Here is a 25,080-nt window from a genome sequence, read left to right as displayed (position 1 = left end):
ACGTGGATTTGGCTCTTCAAAAAAGACCTAGCAAAAAGCGCCCTTCGCCTTCACTTGCATTCTCAGATTCTGAGGTTGATTTGGCCACCGCAGACGCGATTCACCCCACGGGGTCTGCGTCCACGCACCCTGAGTGCTCTGACAGTGAGAATGATTCCTCTTCCACTACATCTGCGCAAGAAAAAGTGCTGGTGGAGGCACTGAAAAATGTAGGACACCGTTACTGCTGCATCAGCTGCGCAGGTGCAAATTGGTACCCGTAGACCATCAAAGGTGACTAGGGTGTTCCCCTTTCCTGCCTATTTCGACAAGATTGACGCTAGTCAGTGGGTTTCCCCAAAACACATGGTTAGGATACCTAAGTTTCGCTAGGAGGTATCTTTTTTTTTTTTTTTGTTTTTTTGAAAATATTAGATACAATTTTATTGTTCTCCTTTTTTTTTTCATAAATGTTTTTATTAAATTTTCAATAACATGAGAAATACAAAACATACAAGGAACAGGTATGCGATAGCACACAGCAATTAAAATAGCATTATACAGAAAGTACAAAAAGTACAGTGATAACCAGGATTGTATGAAGCTAGAGTCAAAACGAGAAATATGGCAGACAGTAACAGTCAGCAAAATTAAGTTGCAAACAGCACAAGCAGTAAGGCACATATTGTGAGTATTAATTAATTCTTCAGATCAGGATAACTCCGTATACATAGTACACCACACTCTAGCAAACCATAGTAAAAAGATGATAGAGGGTTAGACGTCCACATCAAGTAGGAGGTATCTTTTTGAAGAGTCTCAAAGAAACTGACCATTCCAGATTCTCAGGTTTCCAGGTTAAATAAAGCCACACTGCTACCAGTGGAGAACACTGTCTTTTAAAGACCCTGTAGGCAGGAAGGCGGAATCTCTGGTCCGCTACCTTTTTACCGTGGCATGTTCAATTTTGAGGCCGGTGTTTGCCATAACCTTGGTCTCCCAGACCTTGACGGAATGGGCAAAGCTTTTACGCCAGGATTTGGAAGGGGTTCAGCATCCCCCTGTGCTCACGAATCAGTTGATACAGGGGTTACAGTATATATGTCTCTCTGGATGCAGCCCCTTTGGCCTGCAGTTTGTCTGTGACAGCGGTGATTCTTCCCCGCATGATTTGGCTGAAATGCTGGTCTGCGGACCAAGCCTCCAAAAAGGTGCTGACTGATCTTCCCTTTGTGGGGGACCGCTTGTTCAGAGTTTCTGTGGAAGAGATCATTAAAGGTCTCACGGGAGGTAAGAGCACCCTGCTTCCGCAGGTTACTAAAAGAAGAGAGCCTCGCCGCAAATGTGGTCCTGTCTTCTCAGCTCACAAGCGACCCTTTAGTCCTGCGGGGTCGCAGGACAAGGTTTCTAAATCCTCCCGTACATTTTCGGGAGGTTCCAAGAGACCCTGCAGACAAGTCCTCCTCTGCCTGAAGGGGCGCTCTCACCCGTGCATGGGGTGGGGGGACGCCTTTGCTTCTTTCCGGACCCGGTGGACCTCCTTCATTCAAGAGTTGATCTGGTCCAGTTACAAGATCGAGTTTCAGGCCTTGCCTCCGGCAAGGTTCTTTCCTTCCGACCGGCACCTGTCACCAGGCCTTCTCAGAGCCGTTCGGGATTTGCTCTCGCAAGGAGTCATTGTACCAGTTCCAGAGTCGGAACGTTTTCAGGGGTTTTATTCAAACCTATTTACTGTCCCCAGGAAGGAGGGCAAGGTCCCTCCAGTCTTTGGACCTCAAGGCCCTGAACCGCTTTGTGCGGGTTCAGAAATTCAGAATGGAGTCCATTTGCACAATAGGGGGCATTCCTTCATCCAGGGGATTTTCTGGCCTATCGATATCAAGGACGCTTACTTTCATATCCCAATATATCTCGGGCTTCAGCGTTTTCAATTAGTGGCGTTACCCTTCTGTCTCGCTTCAGCCCCTCGGGTGTTCACAAAAGTGTTGGCCCCGAACTTAGCCTTGCTCAGGCAGAGGGGGATTGCAGTACTGGGTGGGGTACCTAGACGATCTCCTTCTGCAAGCAGTGTCTCTGTTTGTCCTACAGTACGATTTGGACATCACTGTGCAAACTCTGCTAGACTTCAGTTGGATGCTGAATTTTCAAAAATCCGCTCGGACTCCATCCAACTAATTGGACTACCTGGGCCTTACTCTGGATTCAGCCTCGGCTCGGGTGTTTCTTCCAGAAACAAAACTGCTGAAGTTGCAGCATGCGATTCGGCTCCTGTTATCCAACTGCCGGTCATCTCAGGACTTGCATGCAAGTACTGGATTTGATGGTCTCCACCTTTTGAGGCAGTTCCATTTGCTCAGTTTCATGCCAGACCTCTGCAAAAGGAGATTTTGGCCAAATGGGACAAGAATCCCCGGTCCCTGAACAATCTGGTCCTGTTGTGCCGTAGTACGGGGGGATCCTTGGTGTGGTGACTCCATTGACCGGTGCTTCGGCAAGAAAAGTCCTTTCTTCCCCTTTTCTGGAGGGTGGTTTCCACAGACGTCAGCCTGTCTGGGTGGGGAGGTGTCTTGGACATGGATTTGGCCCAGGGAGTTTGGTCTCGGGAGGAGTCCAGTCTGCCGATCAATATCCTGGAAATTAGGGCGATCCGGCTTTGCGTGTCCCAGTGGACAGATCGTCTGCAGGGGTGTCCGGTAAGGATTAAATCGGACAATGCCATGGTTGTGGAATGTCAGTCATGAAGGGGGCACCAAGAGTTCCCTAGCGGTCAAAGGAGTGGCCGGCATTCTAAGGTGGGCAGAAAGCTTTGTTCCAGCGCTCTCTGCTGTGCACATTCCAGGGGTGGAAAATTGGCACGAGGACTACCTCAGTCCGAGCGAATGGTCCCAGGGGTTTCAACAACTGTGTCTCCGGTGGGGGGACCCCCGATGTGAACCTGTTAGCCTCTTGCCTCAACCAGAAGGTTCTGAGGTTTGTGGCAAGTTCTCGGGATTCTCTGGCTGACGCCACAGACACTTTGGTGGCCTCTTGGGGCCAGCATCGTCTAGTATATGCCTTTCCCCCCGCTACAGCTTCTGCCCGACACTTCTGCGCAGAAGGGATTCCAGTCATTCTGGTGGTCCCAAAATGGCCTTGACAGTCTTGGTACGCAGGCCTGGTAAAACTGGTAGCCAATGCCCCTTGGCGACTCCCTCTCGTAGATCTTTTGTCTCAAGGACCGATCTTCCATCCTGCTTAACTGTCGCTGGCTTAAACAGCTTGGCTATTGAAAGCCAGGTACTAAAGGACAGAGGGTTGTCGGATTTGGTAATTCCTACTCTGTTAAGCTAGGAAATCTACTTCTAGGAAAATTTATCATCGCGTTTGGAAGGCGTACATTACTTGGTGTGAGTCTCAGGGGGTTTCTCCCTGTTTCTTTTCGGTGTCACGTCTGCTGGAGTGTCTACAAAGAGGTGTAGATCAGCGTTTGTCCCTGGGCACCATCAAGGGTCAGATTTCAGCTCAGGCAATTTTTTTTCCAACGCCCGTTGGCCACGACTGAGTCCATTTGTAAATTGTATTTCTTGTTTGCCCTTACTGATGGCTCTCGTAAGAGGCAGGCTGCATCTGCTGTGACTATTTCCAGATGGATCATTCAGACATTGGTGCAGGCCTATTCTATCAATGATCAGGTTCCTCCTTTCCCTGTTTAGGCACATTCTACAAGGGCGCTTAGTGCCTCCTGGGCCTTCCATCATCAGGCGTCAGTGGTCCAGGTTTGCAAGGCAGCCACCTGGTCGTCTGTACACACATTCACAAAGTTTTACTAGATTGATGTACTAGCATCTTCGGATGCTGCGTTCGGCCGCAAAGTTTTGCACGCTGCTGTTGCAGAGGCTCCTGCCTCTTGAGGGTTTATTCTTTCCTGGTTGGTGAGCTCCATTGTCCTGGGTTGAGCTCCTGGTTTACCTGGTTGGCTAAGTTTAGACCTTTTGGGAAATATGTTTATTGCTGTGTTTTTCCCACCCCTCATGTTAACACTGCTTTGGGACATCCAAAGGGTCAAAGAGGATATGGAGCTTTGTCCGTCAATGAACAAAAGAGAAAAGTGGATTTTTGTCTTACCATAAAATCCTTTTCTCTGATACTCATTGACATACACAGCACCCATCCCTCTGTTGAGTTGGGTTATGTATTCTTCTGTCACTGCTTGTTACAAAACTGAAGTCCTATAGCAGGAAATGGGAGTATAACCCCTGGGACTGCCCTATAGGCGTAGTCAATTATTTCCGGCCTAGTGTCCTACTCCTAAGGAGAGCAGCATAACCCAAGGGGTCAAAGAGGATATGGAGCTGTGTCCGTCAATGAACATTAGAGAAAATAATTTTTTACGGTAAGACAAAAATCCAGTTATCCATTCTTAAAGGTTAAATTCCCCTTTTGACAAAAAATAATGCACAAAAAAGTGCATTTTATATTTTTTGTTGTAGGAGCCTGTAAAGCATTGCACCAACGATCAACAGATCACTGATGCCATGCAGGCCTCCTGCAGACCTGTCAGTATATTTGCTTGCTTGTACCTCATACAAGCAAGCTGATACACGCTGACAGGAAGAATCAGTGAACTACCACAGTGACGTGGTAGTTCATTTAATACTACAAGCAGTCAACTGTTGTGATTTTTTTAAATTGTGACAGCTAGCAGAGGGGTGAAGATCCCCAGCCAGCTGTCAAAGCGGGGCAGGTCCATTCATAACATGTTACATAATTCACCCTGAATATATAACGCTGCCGTATAGGAATATCAAATAGTGATAAGTGAACCTGTTTAAAATCCAGGCAATTTACTAACAGTTTTGACTCTTCCAAATATTTACTTACAGTTTAACTAGCAGAAATAAAGACATTCATTATTTCAACCCTTGTAATCGTAAATTCCTGACTTTGATGTCTTGCTGACAAAGAGCATACTTATGGTGGAGAAAGCAGAGTGACAGGAGATGAGCTCATTGTTGAATTACTTCTCCTTTCACTCTACAGTCAGAGGCTGGGGTTGGGAGCAGGACAACATGAGGTCAGAAAAATGGGGTTGATGCTGGCTATCAGACTAAGGATATATAGCAACAGAAAAATGTACTGTGCGTTAAATCTCTGGATTAAAGGTGAATATTGCAAAAGCTGGATTTGTTTTGTTATGTTTTAAAAATTATATTTATCTTGCGTTTTTAAAGCTAAAGTTTTGCTTCAGGAATTTTGTACCATCCGCAGGAAAAATTACCTGCCTGGGTTTGTTAATAAATTGTATGGTCCAATAGATAGGCAGGGAAACATAAAAACAAATGAAGTACTGGTATTCTATTTTATTATCAATTTATATCTATTTAGTTTAAGTTACAGGAAGAAATGGCAGCAATGCGATAATTGTACCGGACAGCAAATCAGGCATATTCAAAATTAAGGTTATAACTGAAAAACGGAGCACATGCACATAGTAATCATACTGCTTTGTAAAGATGGTTTGTGAATTTGTTTACATTTTTTTTTTCTCTTTTCTTTTTTATAACCTTTAAGGTGGAGGCTCATGAAAGAGCAGATGTTCTAATAAAGAAGCTCACTGTGCAATACCAGCGGTCAGCCACAGAAAATGTTTTGATAACACACAAACTAAATACACCTGACTTTTTGAAACAGATTGGTAAACCAGCCAATCTCATAGTTTCACTATTTGAGCACAGCAGTGTGGAAGAAAGGATACGAAATCCAACAGGCAGAGATTATCCAGGTCTGACTAATCAAGTAACCATTTTACACATTTTCTAGTTAATGCTCTTCTTAGAGTAGATAACATAACATGCATGGTATTATATTGATTGACCAAAAAAGATTCTTCTGTGGCCCCTTTTATTTAATTTCACTTCCTCATTTGGGTTTTCATGGCTAATCCTTGCCAACTGCCATTCCCCTGTCCAATGAGCTTGATGTACTCGCTAGTAAAGGCACTACATTGGGCAGGGAGGGTCACTTAGTGAAGTTAGTTTTTAAAGTAAGGCACTCCTTTTCTTTCATCCTAACACACACAGGAGATGCATTAGAGAATGAAAGTCATGCTAGGGTTATGTCCCAGACTATACTGGTTTATAAAGCGGATTGGACGTAAACATTGATCCAGTGCTGGGCAGGGAGGACATTGTTAAAGTATTTCTCTTAAGGATCTGTTGTGTGTGCATATTTTAAAAAAGTACTATTTATCACTGTATTGCTACTAATGAGAGGTGTAGTGTTATTGTTCTGTTGACTAAATTAATTTTATTTTCTTAATATAAAACAATGTGAGTATATTATATATTACATGCATTAAAGTGATTGTAAAGTCTCGTTTTATTTTCGGTTAAAACTAACAAACATGTTGTACTTACCTGCCATGTGCAGTGGTTTTGCATAGAGTGGCCCAGATCCCTCTCTTTTCAGGTCCCTCTTTGGTGCCCCTGGCTCCCTCATCCTGTTGAGTGCCCTACAGCAAGCAGCTTGCTATGGGGGCACCTGAGCCACGCTGCAGCTTCCTGTGTCCATTCAGACACATACCCGGCCCTGTCCCCTCTCTCCTCATTGGCTCACTGAATTTGATTGACAGCAGCGGGAGCCAATGGTGCCGCGCTGCCGTCTGTCATTGAGGAGGGAGAGTCTCGGGCAGCCAAGACACTTCTGCAACATCGCTGAATAGAGATGGGCTCAGGTAAGTATTAGGGGGACTGAGGGGAGCTGCACACAGATTTCTTTTTATCTTAATGCATAAAATGCATTAAGATAAATAAAACCTTCTGACTTTACACTTTAACCGCTTGCCGACCACCCACCACAGATATACTGTGGCAGGCTGGCTCTGCTGCGCGAATAAAAGTATGGGTGCGTCAGAGGGAGCGGTCCTGGGGACGAGCACGCTCCCACTAGGCAGCAGGGATGCTGATCCAAGGGACCGGCGGCACCCGCAATTGCTCCCCGCTGAGAGAGAACGATGTTCAGCTGTTGTAAACACAGCAGACTGTTGTTCTCTCCGAAATGATCACAGAGCGCCTGTGATTCTCCTATGTAGGATCATGGTCTCTGTGTTCATTTCACAAGTCCCTCCCCCATACAGTTAGAAAACACTCCCCTAGGCTTACACTTAACCCTCTGATCACCACTGGGTTCCTGCCAGTGTCATTATTACAGTAACAGTGCATATTTTTAGCACTGATTACAGTAGTAATGTCACTGGTCCCCCCAAAAGTGTCACAAATGTCAGTTAGGGGTCCGACCTGTCCGCCGCAATGTCGCAGTCCCGCTAAAAATCGCAGATCGCCGACATTACTAGTAAAAAAATAAAATTACAAAAATCTTTCCCCTAGTTTGTAGACGCGATAACTTTTGCGCAAACCAATCAAAATAGGCTCATTGCGATTTTTACCAAAAATATGTAGCAGAATACAAATTGGCCTAAAAGGATAAAAAAATTAGATTTTTACATTTTTTTATTTGTTTTGGGAATGTTAAATAGCAGAATGTGAAAAATATTGTTTTTTCTTTTATTTTTGTTTTTTCAGAATTGTCGCTCTTTTTTTGTTTATAGCGCAAAAAAATAAAAATCACACAGGTGATCAAATACCTTCAAAAGAATGCTCTATTTGTGTGAAAACAAGGACATAAATTGTATGTAGGTACAGTGTCGCACCCCGAGCACTTGTCCATTAAACTAATGCAGTGCCGAATCACAAAAATGCCCTGGTCATTAGGGGGGCAAACCCTTCTGGTCCAGAAATGATGAAGTATCCTCTTTTTCAGGCAATTACATACAGTATGCCCCAGTATGTCCCTAGAGTTAACATTAGAGTGCTGAATGCAACACATTTGGTCACTGGACAGTGGCAGAAAGAGGCTCTGTATCATTTTTAAAATTGTCTCCTTGTACTCAGGGTTTACTCCCCATGCACCCCTACTGAGTCTGCACAGCTTCCTTCCTGGTTGGTTGTACCGTGGAATTTTTTCCAACGCATGTGTGGACATTCTCATCTTTTCCCACTATCTTCTTGAGTTGCATCCACCCTTTTAATTCTCTAGGATGTTCAGCCATAATGTTAAGTCAGATGGCAGTAACCCTTTGTTGTGGGCAATCCTTCACTCTATATTTAGCATGACAAACCTGTTAGAAAGTTTACAACTGGTCTGGTATAGTGATTGGCTTGACCCAGATAAACACTTTGCAAAGGATGTTTGCCCAGCAAATAACCCTTTGGAGGGTCTTCTTCGGAGACCACTTGCCTCACTCCTTATGCTGTATTCACATTATAGTGTTTCATGAACATGCCCAAGATCTCACAATTGTACACACATTCATGAAACGCACAAAAACGTGTCACACTTGTGGTGCTATTCATTGTTACTGGCCCCCAAAAGCAGCAAGCATACAAATGCGGCAAAACACACAGGAAAAAATGCGCAAAGCCTGCTGCTCATGAAACAGGTGCATGAGCTACTTTTCTGTGTTTGTTGCACACAGGGCATAAAGCTGCTGTATGCATGCAGTGCAACAGCAAGCAAAAACGCACATATGCGCAATGCCTAGTATTGCGTAGCCTTGGAGAACATCCCTATTCTGAATAAAATTAATGATCTCAGATTAGCATGTTCCAAACCTATTCTTTATTGATTCTTAAAATAGACATAAACATAATCCAGTGTCACTTCAGGTCGGTCCATGTTTGCCTGCTACAGCCAGATGTTCATCCAGCGCTAGCTAACAGTCACTCTTATGAAGAAAAGGGATACCCACACTGGCAAACTCTAGACTTTTGAAATAGGCTACACAAGGGATGAATTGAGACCTCTGACACTTTTCTCACATGCAGGCCCATACTCCTAGAGTTTCTATCTCTTTTACACCACATTTACCATTTGTAACTATCCTACCTAAAGCTGGTGCTTTTATTGATGTTATCATGGTAATGGTGTTGTCATATGATATACTGTATATATTCATGAGTTCTTCATAAGGGACAACCAGCTTCATGTTCCACTATCGCCATGTGGATTTGACAATTCATCATTAAGCATCTGTTTCTCAGATTTGCAAGTCTGCCATCTGGTCTTGTGTTAATACGTTTGTCAAGTTTTACCAGGTGGCTGTTCGAGGTTCCCAGCTGATGCTGGCGTTGATATTAAAGTGGAGTTCCGGCCATGGGGGTGAAATGTAGCTAAAAATACCCACGGGACAGTCAGAGCTAGTACATTCCACAATGGATAGCCTCTGTACTGTCCCGGGTCGCACTTACCTTTTAGAAGAAATACTTACCTTGAAAATTTCTTCTCTAGCGCTGCCATCACGGATGTGGACAGCTCAAGCCAGCGTGTCCTCTTCTGCGTCCTCTTCTCCCAGAATGCGCCTGCACCGGCCCTGCTCGTCGCTTCCGGTGCGGGCGCGTCATCCCTCCACAGCTTCTGGGCATGCCCAGAAGCTGTTTAGCAGGGAATTAGGCGCCCGCACCGGAAGTGACGAGCGGGGCTGGTGCAGGCGCATTGATTCCTGGGAGCGATGACGTTCAGCTCCCAGGAATCAATGCAAAGAGGAAGTGACGGTGCGGGCTGCGGCCGCAGAGGGAGGAAGTGAAAGAAAGGTGAGTATATTTTTCTTCAATAACAAGGTAAGTAAACAAAAAAAAAAAAAATCGTAACTACCCATTTGTTTTTCAAATGACCAAGAACAAGCGGATGGCCCAAAATCTATTATGTCGTTTTTGTGGCCGGAACTCCGCTTTAAGGTTCTTCAGGTAGCTTTGTTTGCCCTTGGAGCCACCCCTGCTAACCTGTTAATTTGGTGGACTGGCTTTCATTTGCTGTTTTGCCTACCCCTCAGTTGGACTACTTTTGGATGTCCCAATGTACCATAATTACTTCATCTTCTGTTCCCTAACCACTTTAAGACCGGAAAGATTTGCCCCTGTCCTGACCAGGCCCTATTTTGCGATTCGGCACTGCGTTATTTTAACTGACAAATAAAGAGATTTGTCAGTTAAAAATAACGCAAAGAACTGAAAGAACATTTTGTAGCTAAAGGTTATAACCCTATTGAATTAGATCACACCATCCAGGAGGTAAGAAATATGAATAGGGCCCTTATTCTTAATTGAGGGGGAAGCACTCACATTTGAATCAGTCATCATGTGAGTCTTCGAATTTCTCTCCTTGGTTTTCTTTTTTTACATCTTATTCCACTCAGCATTATTTTGTTAGAAATCTTTTCAGAAAATACTGGGGCGTCTTAAAGAGTGACAGTGTTTTAGGCCCATAGCTGCCTAATGCTCCGTCAGTCACATTTAGAGGGGTCCCCCCATTAAGGTTACAAATTGCTCCTAATATAGTTGAACCCCATAGGAAACCCACTTTTTTTAATTCCAGATGAAAGGTTTTAATCCTTGTAGGAAGTGTGCTGTTTGTGCACACAATTGTCTAAAAGAAAAAAAAAAGGAAGTATACTTCTTTCAATTCTAATGTCACTTAAAAAATATGACGTCCAGTCATTTTTCACTTGCACTTCTAAAAATGTAGTTTAATTACATGAAATTGGAAACAGGTGCACTGCTCTAAACGGAAAGAAGTGACTATATAATATTTGAGTTGCAGCTCCCACTCAAACAAGCACTCATAAACCTTGTCCAATACAACAGAAAATAATAAAAGTGGTGCGCTACTCAAAATGTGAACATGAGCAATTATCTCCTGTGAAACATATTAGTGAATAATATAGCAAACTTGGTATATACAAATGGTGAAAACGTGCCAAAAAAACCTTTCACCAAAACTCCGCAATCACCCCTCTGTGCAATGGCCGCTCACCTCCAGCACACAGAAAGTGTGCAGCCAATAATTAATCGGATGATCCACCTAGGGCTCCTTTACCATCCTGTGGACTCCTTTAAGGTGCGTCAGTGCATTATGGCTGATTTTCCACTCCTCCCTTCTGCTAGACTGGTTCCTGCAGCATCTTCTCCCCCGTGCCCTGGTGGTCTAGGGTCCTGAAATCATCAAGACTAATGCAGGGTCCTCAGCTGGAACGTGGGGAAGCACCATCTGATCACATTTGCAGCACCATGGCAGTTGCAGATCAAACTGAAGCAGCTTCCTTGGCTGTAGAGGATAGGAGGGTTTAATTCTATGTCAACAGATCAGTTTCTACAATCTCAGCAGTGCCTAAAAGTGCTTTTTCTGCTGTAGATCTGCTGGCACCTGTGGTTCCACAAGCCTGTGCTCTGCTCTTGCTGCACTGACTTAGGAGCTATGGGCATGCCTTTGGAGAAAAGACTTTATTTCACCCATTTTATTCACTATAATAATTTTTTTATTGGTGGATGAACTTTTTCACAATTTTTTTCAGTTGCCATATGAATTAATGTGTATGTATATATATATGTGTGTGTGTATATATATATACAGGTAAAAATGTGTAATAATGTGCATAAAGAAGCCGGGGAGAGATGGAAAAATCTCCAAAAGGCATCAAATTACAGATTAGACATTCTTATAATATGTCAACAAAAGTTAGTTTTTTTTCCATCATTTACACTCTCAAAATAACAGAAAACAAAAAAATAGTGTCTGCAAAAGTTTGGGCACCCTACAGAGTTAATATCTTGTACTGCCCCCTTTGGCAAGTTAACGCTTTTTGTAGCCAGCCAAGAGTCTTTCAATTCTTGTTTGAGATATCTTTGCCCATTCTTCCTTACAAAAGTCTTCCATTTCTTTGAGATTTCTGGGCTGTCTGTCACGCACTGCTCTTTTAAGGTCTATCCATAGATTTTCAATTGTGTTGAGGTCAGGAGATTGTAAAGGCCATGGCAAAACCTTCTGTTTACGCCTCTTGATGTAATCCCGCATGGATTTCGAGGTGTGTTTAGGATCATTATCCATTTGTAGAAGCCATCCTCTCTTTAACTTCAGTTTTTTCACAGATGGCATCAAGTTACCATCCAAAATTTGCTGAAATTTTATTGAATCCGTTTTTCCTTCTACTCGTGAGATGTTCCCTGTGCCACTGGCTGCAATACAACCCCAAAGCATGATTGATCCACCCCCATGCTTAACAGTTGGACAGAGGTTCTTTTCATTAAATTCTGTGCCCCTTCTTCTCCAAACGTACCTTTGCTCATTCCGGCCAAAAAGTTCAATTTTAACCTCATTGGTTCACAGAACTTGTTTCCAAAATGCATCAGGCTTGTCTATATGTTCATTTGCAAAGTTCAAACGCTGATTTTTGTGGTGAGGACGTAGAAGAGGTTTTCTTCTGATGACTCTTCCATGAAGACCATATTTGTACAAGTATATCTTTGTAGTGGAATAGTGTACCACAACTCCAGTGTCTGCCAGATCTTTCTGGAGGGATCGTGCAGTCAAATGTGGGTTTTGAATTGTTTTTTCTCACAATCCTGCGAGCTGTTCTGTCTGATATTTTTCTTGGTCTTCCAGATCTTGCTTTAACTTCCACTGTTCCTGATGACTGCCATTTCTTAATTACTTTCCGAACAGAGGATATTGACATCTGAAAACGCTTTGCTATCTTCTTATAGTCTTCTCCAGCTTTCTGAGCGTCAACTATTTTCAGTTTCAGTTTTCTAGACAACTGCGTAGAAGATCCCATGGTTCTCATTGTTTGGACAATGTCAGATGAGTCTGGGCTTTTAAAACCTTTGAGATTGACATCACCTGGTCTTCCCAGACGATGATTGAGAACAATCTATGACACTGGCAGGTCTCAGCCTTGCAAAGGGGGCAGTGCATGCTATAAATTCTGCAGGGTGCCCAAACTTTTGCAGATGCCATTTTTTTGTTTTCTGTAATTTTGAAAGTGTAAATAATGGAAATAAAATCGAACTTTTGTTGACATATTATAAGAATGTCTAATCTGTAATTTGATGCCTTTTGGAGATTTTTCCATCTTTCCTTGTATTATGCACATTAATACAAATTTTTACCTGGGGTGCCCAATGTTATATATATATAACATTTTTTGTATTTATTCCTTTTATAGGAATATCTTTCACAGGAGATAATTGCTCATGTTCACATTTTGAGCAGCGCACCACTTTTATTATTTTCTGCTATTTAATTACATGTCCTTGTGGCCTACATTATGTTGGTCGCACTGTACATACCTTTCAAGTGAGAATGAAGGAACACATTGCGAATATCCGGAAGGGCATTCCCAATCATAGCTTATCCAGACATTACGATTAGTGCCATAATAAGAATCCTACGGGCATGTCCTTTATGGCTATTGACAAATTTAACCCCCACTGGAGGGGAAGCCATGTTTCTAATTTCTAAATTGGATTTACTGGCCGAAATGTTTTAGACCTTTTGGTCTCAAGATAGAATGGGATGTGAATGCTTTCATAATGGTTAATATCTATTTATTTTGTTTTTATAAATAATATTTATATGGTTTAAACCGGTTTCTCATTCTTGAAATTAATTCTGGGTATAAAATGTATTATCCCCTTTCTATCTTTTTATTTATTTTTATTTTATTTTATTGAAGTTTTGATCCGAAGATTATTTATTATATATATTGAGATCAGTCTTGACCATAGTGCAGGGGGTGTTTCTGGCCACAAGATGTCGCTATTGCGATCTGACTTCCTTTGCGGACGGTTTTTAATACAAAAATTTCAATACTCGCCTAGATTTGGCCATCTCTATTATTACATTATTTCTGTGCATATTAGGGTCTTTTCATGCAGCCCAATTTGGGTTATGAATTACTCATTATGTTTACATAGTCTGGGCAGATGTGATTTCACATCCGGTAGTTGTTGGTTCAACTGCTTTTTCATTTGGAACACATTTTCTGGGAGGCCAATTCATTTTCGGCCCCAATAGTATATATAAAGATGTTGTACGCATACAAAATCACGCCCCTGATGATGTCTGTATGAGGAAACGCATTGGGAGGAGTCGGTTTTGCGTAAATGTCACGCACGGAGGTTGGCTATTTTTTATGGGTTTGAAACATTTCCATTGTATTGCAGTTTACAGGCGATATTTGCTGTCCGATTGGTGAGTGTTATTATGAAAGAATTGTGGACTGACTTACTACGCTATGAGGCTCTCCTGTTGATTTCTTTTGATCCCTATGTGCCCAAACTTTGGATGTGGATGAGCGTATATCGATTATGATTGATCCAGATCTGAGGCTGTGTGATCATTGTTAAATCACACAATGAGCATTTGACCATTATGGATATAGTGGTCCTCCTCATGTGGTAAGGGTCAGGGTGTTCAGCAGTGTCGCTGGAGGTATTAGATTTACTATCTTAATGGGAATCATACACCTTGGTGGAAGATTTAGTCTGGCACTTTGATATGAACTTTACACCTTTGGACTTTTTACTTAATTTCTTTTGATTTTTCCTATATGGATTTTATTTTAAGCGCTGCATTTTGTATTTTATTTTCATATATCACAACCAGTGTATTGTGCAAGCTGCTGCATTTATCCCTTTATTATATCTATACAAGCACGGGTTAAGTGTCGTTTTTTTATAATTCAAAAAAGAAGAATGCTCACAGGACTTTGTAAGACACAAACCACAAGGTATAAAATGTACAAAATGTATTACATTTTAAACACTTTGGTACATACAATTGAAATAATTCTAGTAGACATAGGTACATAGATATATGCATGGGTTTCCATAGTTACATAAATCAAAATATGACGGACAAACCAAGGTGTAAATGTATATATGGTAAAAAAAATTCCACGCATTTCGCAAAACCATGCTCGCTTCCTCAGGAGATACACATATAAATGCCTGAAATTAGAGACAGTTGTTAGGCCTCAGAGCAGAAAGGGAGGATAAGAAAGGAAAAGGGCGGGGGAGTAGGCAAAAAAAGGGAGAGGAAAGACCAAAACTTACAATTGTGTATATAATAGTCCTAACAAACTTCCAAACCAGGGCAAACAGTCAAGTAGATTCATGGTTCCCATAGGACACCCCAATGGACATGATGTAGGAAAACAGAGATCCCCAAACGGTCCATGTAGTTCTCCCAGGGGGGCTGTGGAGTGGAGGGGGCCAGCCAAACAGGCAAACTTCCAAGAAGGTGACAGGGTGTCACAGTGGTCAGGGATGTACAAATACTGAAAGTTGGAAAACAGCAACAGTAAAGCTCAATAGGGGGCCATTGCTCCCAGTAGCAACTAGCAAGCGCCTAAACATCACATCCCACGTGTAATAGTGCAAAAAACAACCCAGTGTAAACGCAGGAGTAGCTGATGGTAAAAGTATAACATGTAAACAATAAAAAAAAGGGAATTTACAGAGGGGAATTGTGCATAGGTGCAATAGATATGTGGACTTCATTAGGCGTCTACCATAGGGTAGATTACATATAAATAGAACATATTGTTGTAAATAAAAAAAGTGAATAAATAAAGGAGACAAGTGTCCATTATCAAGAGCTAGTGATGTGCAGAGGCCAGTGAATGGCCCATTAGTGAGTGAATCCCAAGCTGTGAAATCCATCATGAAAGTAATAGTGCCATATAAGTGTGCAGAAAATAGTATTAGTGTGCTGAAGTAATACAAAACAGATGCCTAGACAGTGAAAAGAATAAACAGAACCAGACCCAAGTGGATGCTATTGGAACATATTATGGTTCCCTAACTGATAGATTCTCACCTTCCCTGAAAAAGGTATGCACACCAGAAACCAAACATCTCACACCTCATAGACTGTTGGGATGGCTAATGGACAGGGGCTGACTAAATAGCCTGGAAACAGGTTGGACCCCACCCCATTAGTGATGGACAGGGGCTGACTAAATAGCCTGAAAACTGTTTGAACCCTGCCCCATCCAGCGTCACAATGGAAGGGAAAAAAAAAAAGCCATGGGGCTCATGTAATCCCATAGGCGGCGAAGCGATTGACGCCAGTGCGAACATGGCTGAAGGTACAGGCGCATGTGGAAGTTGAGGTGATGCAGAGCGCGAATGGGCATCACGCTCTGCCGCACCAGAGGGAATGGATCGCGGTGCATGTGTGCAAGCAATCCTGCGTCACTGTACCTCACGCCACTCCCTCTGGGATTCACACATGTGCAAAAGACGCCAGACGGCGTCATGATGTGACCCCGAGCCCTTCCATCCCCAACCGTGAAGTCGAAAGGAGGCGTAATGTCACACGGCACCCGGGGACACCCAGGAGGAAAATGGTACCAATGCAAGTAGCAAAGGACCACACCAGTCAGGGTGGCCATGCAGCAAAAAGGATCTCGCAGCCCCCGGACTAAAGAACACATCAATCGCAGGGGAAAAAGAAGGGAGGAAAAGGGAAATAGAGACCCAACATAGTCTCTGCAGACAAACAACCAAATGAATATATAAAACAAATAAACATTCAAAAATATCACAAATATAAAGGGTTTGTAAGCTGTAAGTAGACTGAAAAACGGGCATTAGCCCACTATAACGCACTTCATGCAATTAAAAAATGCCTCTACGTATGCCAAAAAAGGGGGCGGTTTTTTCCACCAATAATATTTGCAATAATATTTACACAGAGGAGAGCTGGCATATGAGGGGCATGAAAGTGTCTTAGTCCCCATATGTATGAATACAAAAAAGAATGCCCAAGGGACTTTGTAAGACACAAACCACAAGGTATAAAATGTACAAAATGTATTACATTTTAAACGCTTTGGTACATACAATTTGAATAATTATAGTAGACATAGGTACATAGATATATTATGCATGGGTTTCCATAGTTACATAAATCTAAATATGACTGACGAACCAAGGTGTAAATGTATATATGGTAAAATTTCTCTATGCGTTTCGCAAGACCATGCTCCCTGCCTCAGGAGATACATATACAAATGGCTGAAATTAGAGACAGTTGTTAGGCCTCAGAGTAGAAAGGGAGGATAGGAAAGGAAAAGGAGGGGGGGTGGAAGCAGGCAAAAAAGGGAGAGGGAAGACCAAAACTTACAATTGTTTATATAATAGTCCTAACAAACTTCCAAACCAGGATAAACAGTCAAGTAAATTCATGGTTCCCATAGGACTCCCCATTGGGGACCTCTTTCTGTTTTCTTACGTCTTCATCTCCAAACGGTCCATATGTGGACCTCATTAGGCGTCTACCTTAGGGTCGATTACATATAAATATGAAAAATTGTAATGAATAAAAAAAGGAGACATTATCAAGAGATGGAGAATTGTAGAGGCCAGTGAATGGCCAATTAGTGAGTGAATCCCAAGCTGTGAAACCCATCATGAAAGTAATAGTGCTATATAAGTGTGCAGATAATAGTAATTAAATCCTCCCTTTCTGCTCTGTGGCCTAACAACTGTCTCGAATTTCAGGCATTTATACAGGTCCCTCTCAAAACATTAGCATATTGTGAAAAGTTCATTATTTTCTGTAATGTACTGATAAACATTAGACTTTCATATATTTTAGATTCATTACACACAACTGAAGTAGTGCAAGCCTTTTATTGTTTTAATATTGATGATTTTGGCATACAGCTCATGAAAAACCAAAATTCCTATCTCAAAAAATTAGCATATTTCATCCGACCAATAAAAAAAAAAAAGTGTTTTTAATACAAAACAAGTCAACCTTCAAATAATTATGTTCAGTTATGCACTCAATACTTGGTCGGGAATCCTTTTGCAGAAATGACTGCTTCAATGCGGCATGGCATGGAGGCAATCAGCCTTTGGCACTGCTGAGGTGTTATGGAGGCCCAGGATGCTTCGATAGCGGCCTTGAGCTCATCCAGAGTGTTGGGTCTTGCGTCTCTCAACTTTCTCTTCACAACATCCCACAGATTCTCTATGGGGTTCAGGTCAGGAGAGTTGGCAGGCCAATTGAGCACAGTAATACCATGGTCAGTAAACCATTTACCAGTGGTTTTGGCACTGTGAGCAGGTGCCAGGTCGTGCTGAAAAATGAAATCTTCATCTCCATAAAGCTTTTCAGCAGATGGAAGCATGAAGTGCTCCATAATCTCCCGATAGCTAGCTGCATTGACCCTGCCCTTGATAAAACACAGTGGACCAACACCAGCAGCTGACATGGCACCCCAGACCATCACTGACTGTGGGTACTTGACACTGGACTTCAGGCATTTTGGCATTTCCCACTCCCCAGTCTTCCTCCAGACTCTGGCACCTTGATTTCCGAATGACATGCAAACTTTGCTTTCATCCGAAAAAAGTACTTTGGACCACTGAGCAACAGTCCAATGCTGCTTCTCTGTAGCCCAGGTCAGGCGCTTCTGCCGCTGTTTCTGGTTCAAAAGTGGCTTGACCTGGGGAATGCGGCACCTGTAGCCCATTTCCTGCACACGCCTGTACACGGTGGCTCTAGATGTTTCTACTCCAGACTCAGTCCACTGCTTCCGCAGGTCCCCCAAGGACTGGAATCGGTCCTTCTCCACAATCTTCCTCAGGGTCTGGTCACCTCTTCTCGTTGTGCAGCGTTTTCTGCCACACTTTTTCCTTCCCACAGACTTCCCACTGAGGTGCCTTGATACAGCACTCTGGGAACAGCCTATTCGTTCAGAAATTTCTTTCTGTGTCTTACCTTCTTGCTTGAGGGTGTCAATGATGGCCTTCTGGACAACAGTCAGGTCGGCAGTCTTACCCATGATTGCGGTTTTGAGTAATGAACCAGGCTGGGAGTTTTTAAAAGCCTCAGGAATCTTTTGCAGGTGTTTAGAATTAATTTGTTGATTCAGATGATTAGGTTAATAGCTAGTTTAGAGAACCTTTTCATGATATGCTAATTTTTTGAGATAGGAATTTTGGTTTTTCATGAGCTGTATGCCAAAATCATCAATATTAAAACAATAAAAGGCTTGCATTACTTCAGTTGTGTGTAATGAATCTAAAATATATATGAAAGTCTAATGTTTATCAGTACATTACAGAAAAATAATGAACTTTATCACAATATGCTAATTTTTTGAGAGGGACCTGTATATGTATCTCCTGAGGAAGCGAGCATGGTCTCGCGAAACGTGTAGAGAAATTCTTACCATATATACATTTACACCTTGGTATGTCAGTCATATTTTGCTTTATGTAACTATGGAAACCCATACATATATCTATGTTCCTATGTCTACTAGAATTATTTCAATTGTATGTACCAAAGTATTTAAAATGTAATACATTTTGTACATTTTATACCTTGTGGTTTGTCTTACATAGTCCCTTGGGCATTCTTCTTTTATGTATTCATACATATTGAGAGTAAGACACTTTCATGCCCCTCACATGCCAGCTCTCCTCTGTAGTTTTTTATAATGCATGTGTAATGTTGAGGTCTATGGACTTCAAGTTGCATCAAAGTCGGACCAAAGTAGTGCAGGGACTATTTGAAGTCGTACAGATATGAACGATACTCATTGGAAATCATGGGGTACGACTTGTCGTGCGACTTGCAGTCACAAGTGTGAAAGGGGCCTAAAGGATATTACTGTAAGTACATCATGGATCATCATCTGGAATCTGCTTTTGTACAATACATTATTTTATAGCATCAGTCATTGTGTATTAGTGTTGTTTGTACGTGTTTCCAAGTAATGAAATCTGTTTAGATTTTTACTTTGCAAGATTTTGACAGGAGCAAAATCTTTCATTTCTTGAGCATTAACATTTTAAATACTATCACAAAGCTAAGCTAAGAACATTTTCTTATTTCTCCAGACATACATACCGCAGCAAAGCAAATAGCTGAAGTGAACAACTTGAGCATGAGCAAAATTCGAGACCTTCTCCTTGACAAATGGTTGTGTCCAGCTACTCTGCCGCAAGCTGTAGTAAGTACAAGTATCTTCTTTTCCAAAGGCCCTGATTTTTATTTACAGATTATTGTTCAGTTTATACTTTATATGTGTTTTAACCACATTAGCCCCAGCCGCCGCAGACTGGCTCTCCCAGGCAAAGTCCCGTACATGTACGGCGCTCGCCTGGGAGGAGCTATGGGGCGATCGCGTGGCGCGCTCCTGCCCCCGCTCGTCACCAGGGAAGCCGATGGCCGCCGGCCACCCGCGATCTTCCGCCGCTGACAGGGAAGGACTTCTCCCTGAAGTTATCACAGATGTCGTGTGATCCTGCTATATAGGATCACATGTCTCTGTGATGACTTCACAAGCCACGCCCCCCCCACATTTAGAAATATGCCCCTAGGGTCACATTTAACCCCTTGATCACCAATACTGTTAACCCCTTCCCTGCCAGTGTCATTATTACAGTAACAGTGCATATTTTTAGCACTGATTACTGTAGTAATGTCATTTGTACCCCCAAAAATGTCAGTTAGGGGACCGATCTGTCCGCCGCAATGTCGCGGTCCCGCAAAAAAACGCAGATTGCTGCCATTACTAGTAAAAAAAATAAAAATGTTTTATTGTTTTTTATCGGCTACCGGCTCTTTAGTAAGGATGGGCTGCACCTTAATGGGAGTGGTACAGCTCTTTTGGGGAGAAAGATGGCCACCAAGTTGGAGGAGCTTTTAAACTAGGAGACGGGGGGGAGGGCTCAGAAGTAGAGTCAGGAGGGAACAAAGGACTGAAGACAGTTGTAGGGTCAGCAGTGACAGTAGGTCCACAGCGTCAATCGGTAGGTCTGTGCAGGAGAACCGCAGACCAAACAGGAATAAACATAACCACCGATCACGATTAACTTCCATAAAACTAAGAGGGGTATATGCTAATGCCAGGAGCCTAGCTAATAAAATGGATGAGTTGGAAATGTTAGTACATGAGGAGGACATAGACCTAGTGGGAATAACGGAGACTTGGTTCGACCCCTCACATGACTGGCTGGCAAATATCCAAGGGTATTCAGTGTACCGGAAGGACAGGGTAGGAAAAAGAGGGGGAGGAGTATGTCTCTACGTCAAGAACAATGTAAAGGTGATAGAGAGGAGTGACATTACGGAAGTGATGAGTATGGAGTTAGAATCCGTATGGGTAGAACTCCATAGGGAAGGAGAAAAGGGAAAAGTAATTGTGGGGGTTTGCTATAGGCCACCTAAACAAGGGGAGGAGGTAGAGCAGGAATTTTTAGCACTTTTGGGTAAAGTGGCAGAGCTAGGATCAGTCATCATATTGGGGGACTTCAATTATCCCGACATTGACTGGGGAGAGGGGACTACACACTCACATAAGGTCCGTCTATTCACGGAAACCTTACAGGATAATTACATGTCTCAGTTGGTGGATTCCCCTACTAGAGAAAACGCAATCCTGGATCTATTGATCACTAATGACCCAGACCTAATCTCGGAGGTAGGAGTCCAGGACAACCTGGGCTTTAGCGATCACAGGATGATCACATTTAGCGTAAATAAAAATATAGCAAGGCAAGTGGGGAACATAAGAACCCTTAACTTCAGAAGGGCAGACTTTCCAAAATTGTACTCGTTGATGGAAAGGGTAAACTGGGACCGAACCCTGGGATCCCTGACCACAGAGGAAAAATGGGAATGCTTTAGGAACATATTAAGCAAAGGCATCTTGCAGTGCATTCCTATGGGAAATAAATTTAGAAGGGACAAAGCCAAACCTGGCTGGCTAAACCGGAGCGTTAAAAAACTTATTAGGGGAAAAAAATTGGCCTTCAGGAAATATAAATCAGAGGGCACAGTATTGGCTTTCGACCAATACAAGGAGGCAAATAGGAAGTGTAAACACGAAATCAAGATGGCTAAAATAGACTTTGAGAGAAAAATAGCGGAGGATAGTAAAAAAAAAACAAAGAAATTCTTTAAGTATATCAACAGCAAAAAAACTAGGGCAGAGCATATTGCACACATAATTAACGATGATGGGAGGATGGTTACAGAGGACACTGAAAAAGCAACCGTGCTGAATGCTTTTTTCTCGTCAGTCTTTACACAGCAAACGGAGGGGTACACTGACCATGACTGGTTTGGTTAGTAGTAATACACAGGACTTGCCACTATGGCTAACAGAGGGTGAAATCAGGGAAAGGCTGGATAAACTTAACACAAACAAATCACCAGGCCCGGATGGCGTACACCCGAGAGTACTCAAGGAACTCAGTAAGGTTATATCCAGACCACTGTTTCTGATCTTTGCGGACAGTATTAGGACAGGAGATGTACCAGGGGAGTGGAGGAAAGCAAACGTGATTCCGATATTCAAAAAGGGTCAGAGGCATATACCGGGAAATTATAGGCCTGTCAGTCTGACATCAGTAGTATGTAAACTTCTGGAGGGGATGATAAGGGACTATATCGTAGAGTTTGCTAAGGACAACAGCATCATCAGTAGTAACCAGCACGGGTTTACAAATGGGCGTTCTTGTCAAACCAATCTTTTAACATTCTACGAGGAGGTGAGCTGTGAGCTAGATAGGGGCAGACCAGTGGATGTGGTGTACCTAGATTTTGCTAAGGCGTTTGATACAGTTCGCCATAAGCGCTTAATTTTTAAAATAAGGTCTGCAGGAATGGACAGCAGGGTTTGCTCTTGGATACGGAACTGGCTAAAAGGACGTGTCCAAAGGGTGGTAATAAACAGCGCATACTCAGACTGGTCTGAGGTAGTAAGCGGGGTCCCCCAAGGCTCAGTCCTAGGACCAACCTTGTTCAATTTATTCATAAACAGCATTGAGGACGGGATCAGTAGTTCAATATCAGTTTTTGCAGATGACACAAAATTAGGCAGGGCAATAACAGCACAGCATGAAGCAGATGTCCTACAGAATGACCTGGACAAAATAACGGAATGGGCAACGACATGGCAAATGAGGTTTAACATGGAGAAATGTAAGGTTCTGCACTTGGGGACTAGAAACATACAAGCACAATACACGTTAGGAGGGGAACCCTTGGGAGAATCAAAAATGGAGAAGGATCTGGGAGTCTTGGTTGATGATAGACTAGGCAACAGCATGCAATGTCAAGCGGCAGCTGCCAAGGCTAGCAGAATATTAGCATGCATAAAGAAAGGGATGTATTCCAGAGATAAGACTATAATCCTTCCACTTTATAAAACTCTGGTCCGACCTCATCTGGAGTATTCTGTCCAGTTCTGGTCACCAGTCCTCAGAAGGGATGTGTTGGAGCTGGAGAGGGTCCAGAGAAGGGCAACTAAACTAATTAGGGGATTGGAGGACCTTGGTTATGAGGAGCGTCTGCAATCGCTTGATTTATTCTCCCTGGAGAAGAGACGCCTGAGGGGGGACATGATAGCAATTTTTAAATATCTCAATGGGGATCTAGGCTTATAAAAAAGGCTGTTCAGTCGAAGGGATTACATGAGGACTCGGGGGCATACAATGTGATTAGAGGAGAAGCGTTTTAACCTCAGGCAACGTGGGGGGTTCTTTACTGTTAAGGCTACAAGATTGTGGAATTCCCTACCACAAGAGGTGGTTTCTGCAGGTAGTATGGTGGCTTTCAAAAGACTACTAGACGTACATCTCAAGGATCAGAACATTCAGGGGTATGCGAGATGATTACAGCTACACACACCTACACAGGTTGAACTGGATGGACTGTTGTCTTTATTCAACCTCACCTACTATGTAAAAAAAAAAAAATAACACAAATCTTTCCCGTAGTTGGTAAACGCAATAACTTTTGTGCAAACCAATTAAAATATGCTTATTGCAATTTTTTTTACCAAAAATATGTAGCAGAAAAAACTTTTTTTTTTTTGAGAATTTCATATAAAAGAATGTGAAAATTATTGTTTTTTTTTTTTTGTTTTTTTAAATTGTCGCTGTTTTTTTGTTTATAGCACAAAAAAATAAAAATTGCACAGGTAATCAAATACCACCAAAAGAAAGCTCTATTTGTGGGAAAAAAAGGACTTCAATTTAGTTTGGGTACAGCGTCGTACGACCACGCAATTGTCCATTAAAGTCACGCATCGCCGAATCGCAAAATTGGGCTTGGTCATTGAGCAGCCAAATCCTCCGGTCTGAAAGTGGTTAAAGGATGCTCAGGTTGAGCACTTGACTCAGTTGTCAGTGATGTCCATGCTATGATATTAGAGCAGTGTTTCTCAACCTTTTTTCAGTCAAGGCACCCTTTAACCACTTCCATACTGGGCCAATTCTGGCACTCTGCTCCTACATGTAAAAATCATTTTTTTGCTGTAAAATTACTCAGAACCCCCAACAACTTTTAAGTCACACAGTATTTGTGCAGCAATTTTTCAAACGCGTGTTTTTTTTTGTTTGTTTTTTTTTTTAAACAGTTTCATGAATTTAAAAGAAAACAAAACCCTAAAGTTAGCTACATTTTTTTGTATTTTTTGAAAGATGATGTTACGCCGAGTAAATGGATACCGAACATGTCACACTTAAAAATCTCCATAGACAATGCTTTAACTTTTTTTACAGGTTACCTGTTTTAGAGTTACAGAGAGAGGTGATCTTTGGCTAGAATTGTTGCTCTCTCTCGAACGTTCACGGCGATACCTCACATGTGTGGATTGAACGCCGTTTACATATGTGGGCGCAACTTACTTATGCGTTCACGTCTGCATGCGGGGACGGGGGCACTTATTTTTTCTCTGTCATTAATTGACAGACGCAAGTCCATATTCTTCTTGACCATTGGGTTATGCTGCCCCTACAGGAGTAGGGCACTAGGTAGGAAAAATCTTTACCACGCCTATGGGGCAGTCCCTTCAGGCATACACCCACACACTCTGCTATAGGCTTCAGTTTGTTTCTGCCTAGTTTAGGAGTAGGACCTAGTTCCCGGCAGGGACTTTGGTCTTAGCTTTCTTTTTTATTTTAAAAGGAACCTTTGTTAAAAATTAAAATTTTTAGCTAGTTATGTTCCTGAGAGAATTGCAATCAACAGCCGGACTGGATATTCTAGATCCTTAAGGTCACCCAGCCCGGCCAGCGAGCGTGTGCAGGTTATTTCCCAGCGCTAGGTCTCGTCCTGACACAGTGGACGGTGCTGGCCCACGAGTAAAAGACCTTGCATGAGTCACAACGTACCCTTTGGCCGTCAGCACCCCCACCCCAAGTGGAAAGGCAGTCTGTCCGGAGTGGTGCCCACCCGATATCATTGGTATGGTGA

The 25,080-nt window shown here is 42.6% G+C and overlaps 1 protein-coding gene across 1 annotated transcript in view; it reads left to right on the top strand.

The window, feature by feature from the left end:
* Window positions 1-25,080, top strand: part of KNTC1 (kinetochore associated 1) — a 792,142-nt gene that overhangs the window by 627,431 nt on the left and 139,631 nt on the right. The window contains exons 50-51 of the mRNA XM_082256649.1: window positions 5,530-5,740; window positions 19,713-19,825. Of these exons, the coding sequence (XP_082112775.1) occupies window positions 5,530-5,740; window positions 19,713-19,825 (324 nt within the window). The remainder of the gene's footprint in view (window positions 1-5,529; window positions 5,741-19,712; window positions 19,826-25,080) is intronic.

Source organism: Pelophylax lessonae (assembly GCF_965119305.1).
Source record: "Pelophylax lessonae genome assembly, chromosome: 1".
Classification (NCBI taxonomy): Eukaryota; Metazoa; Chordata; class Amphibia; order Anura; family Ranidae; genus Pelophylax; species Pelophylax lessonae.
This window is presented reverse-complemented; position numbering and strand designations above follow the sequence as displayed.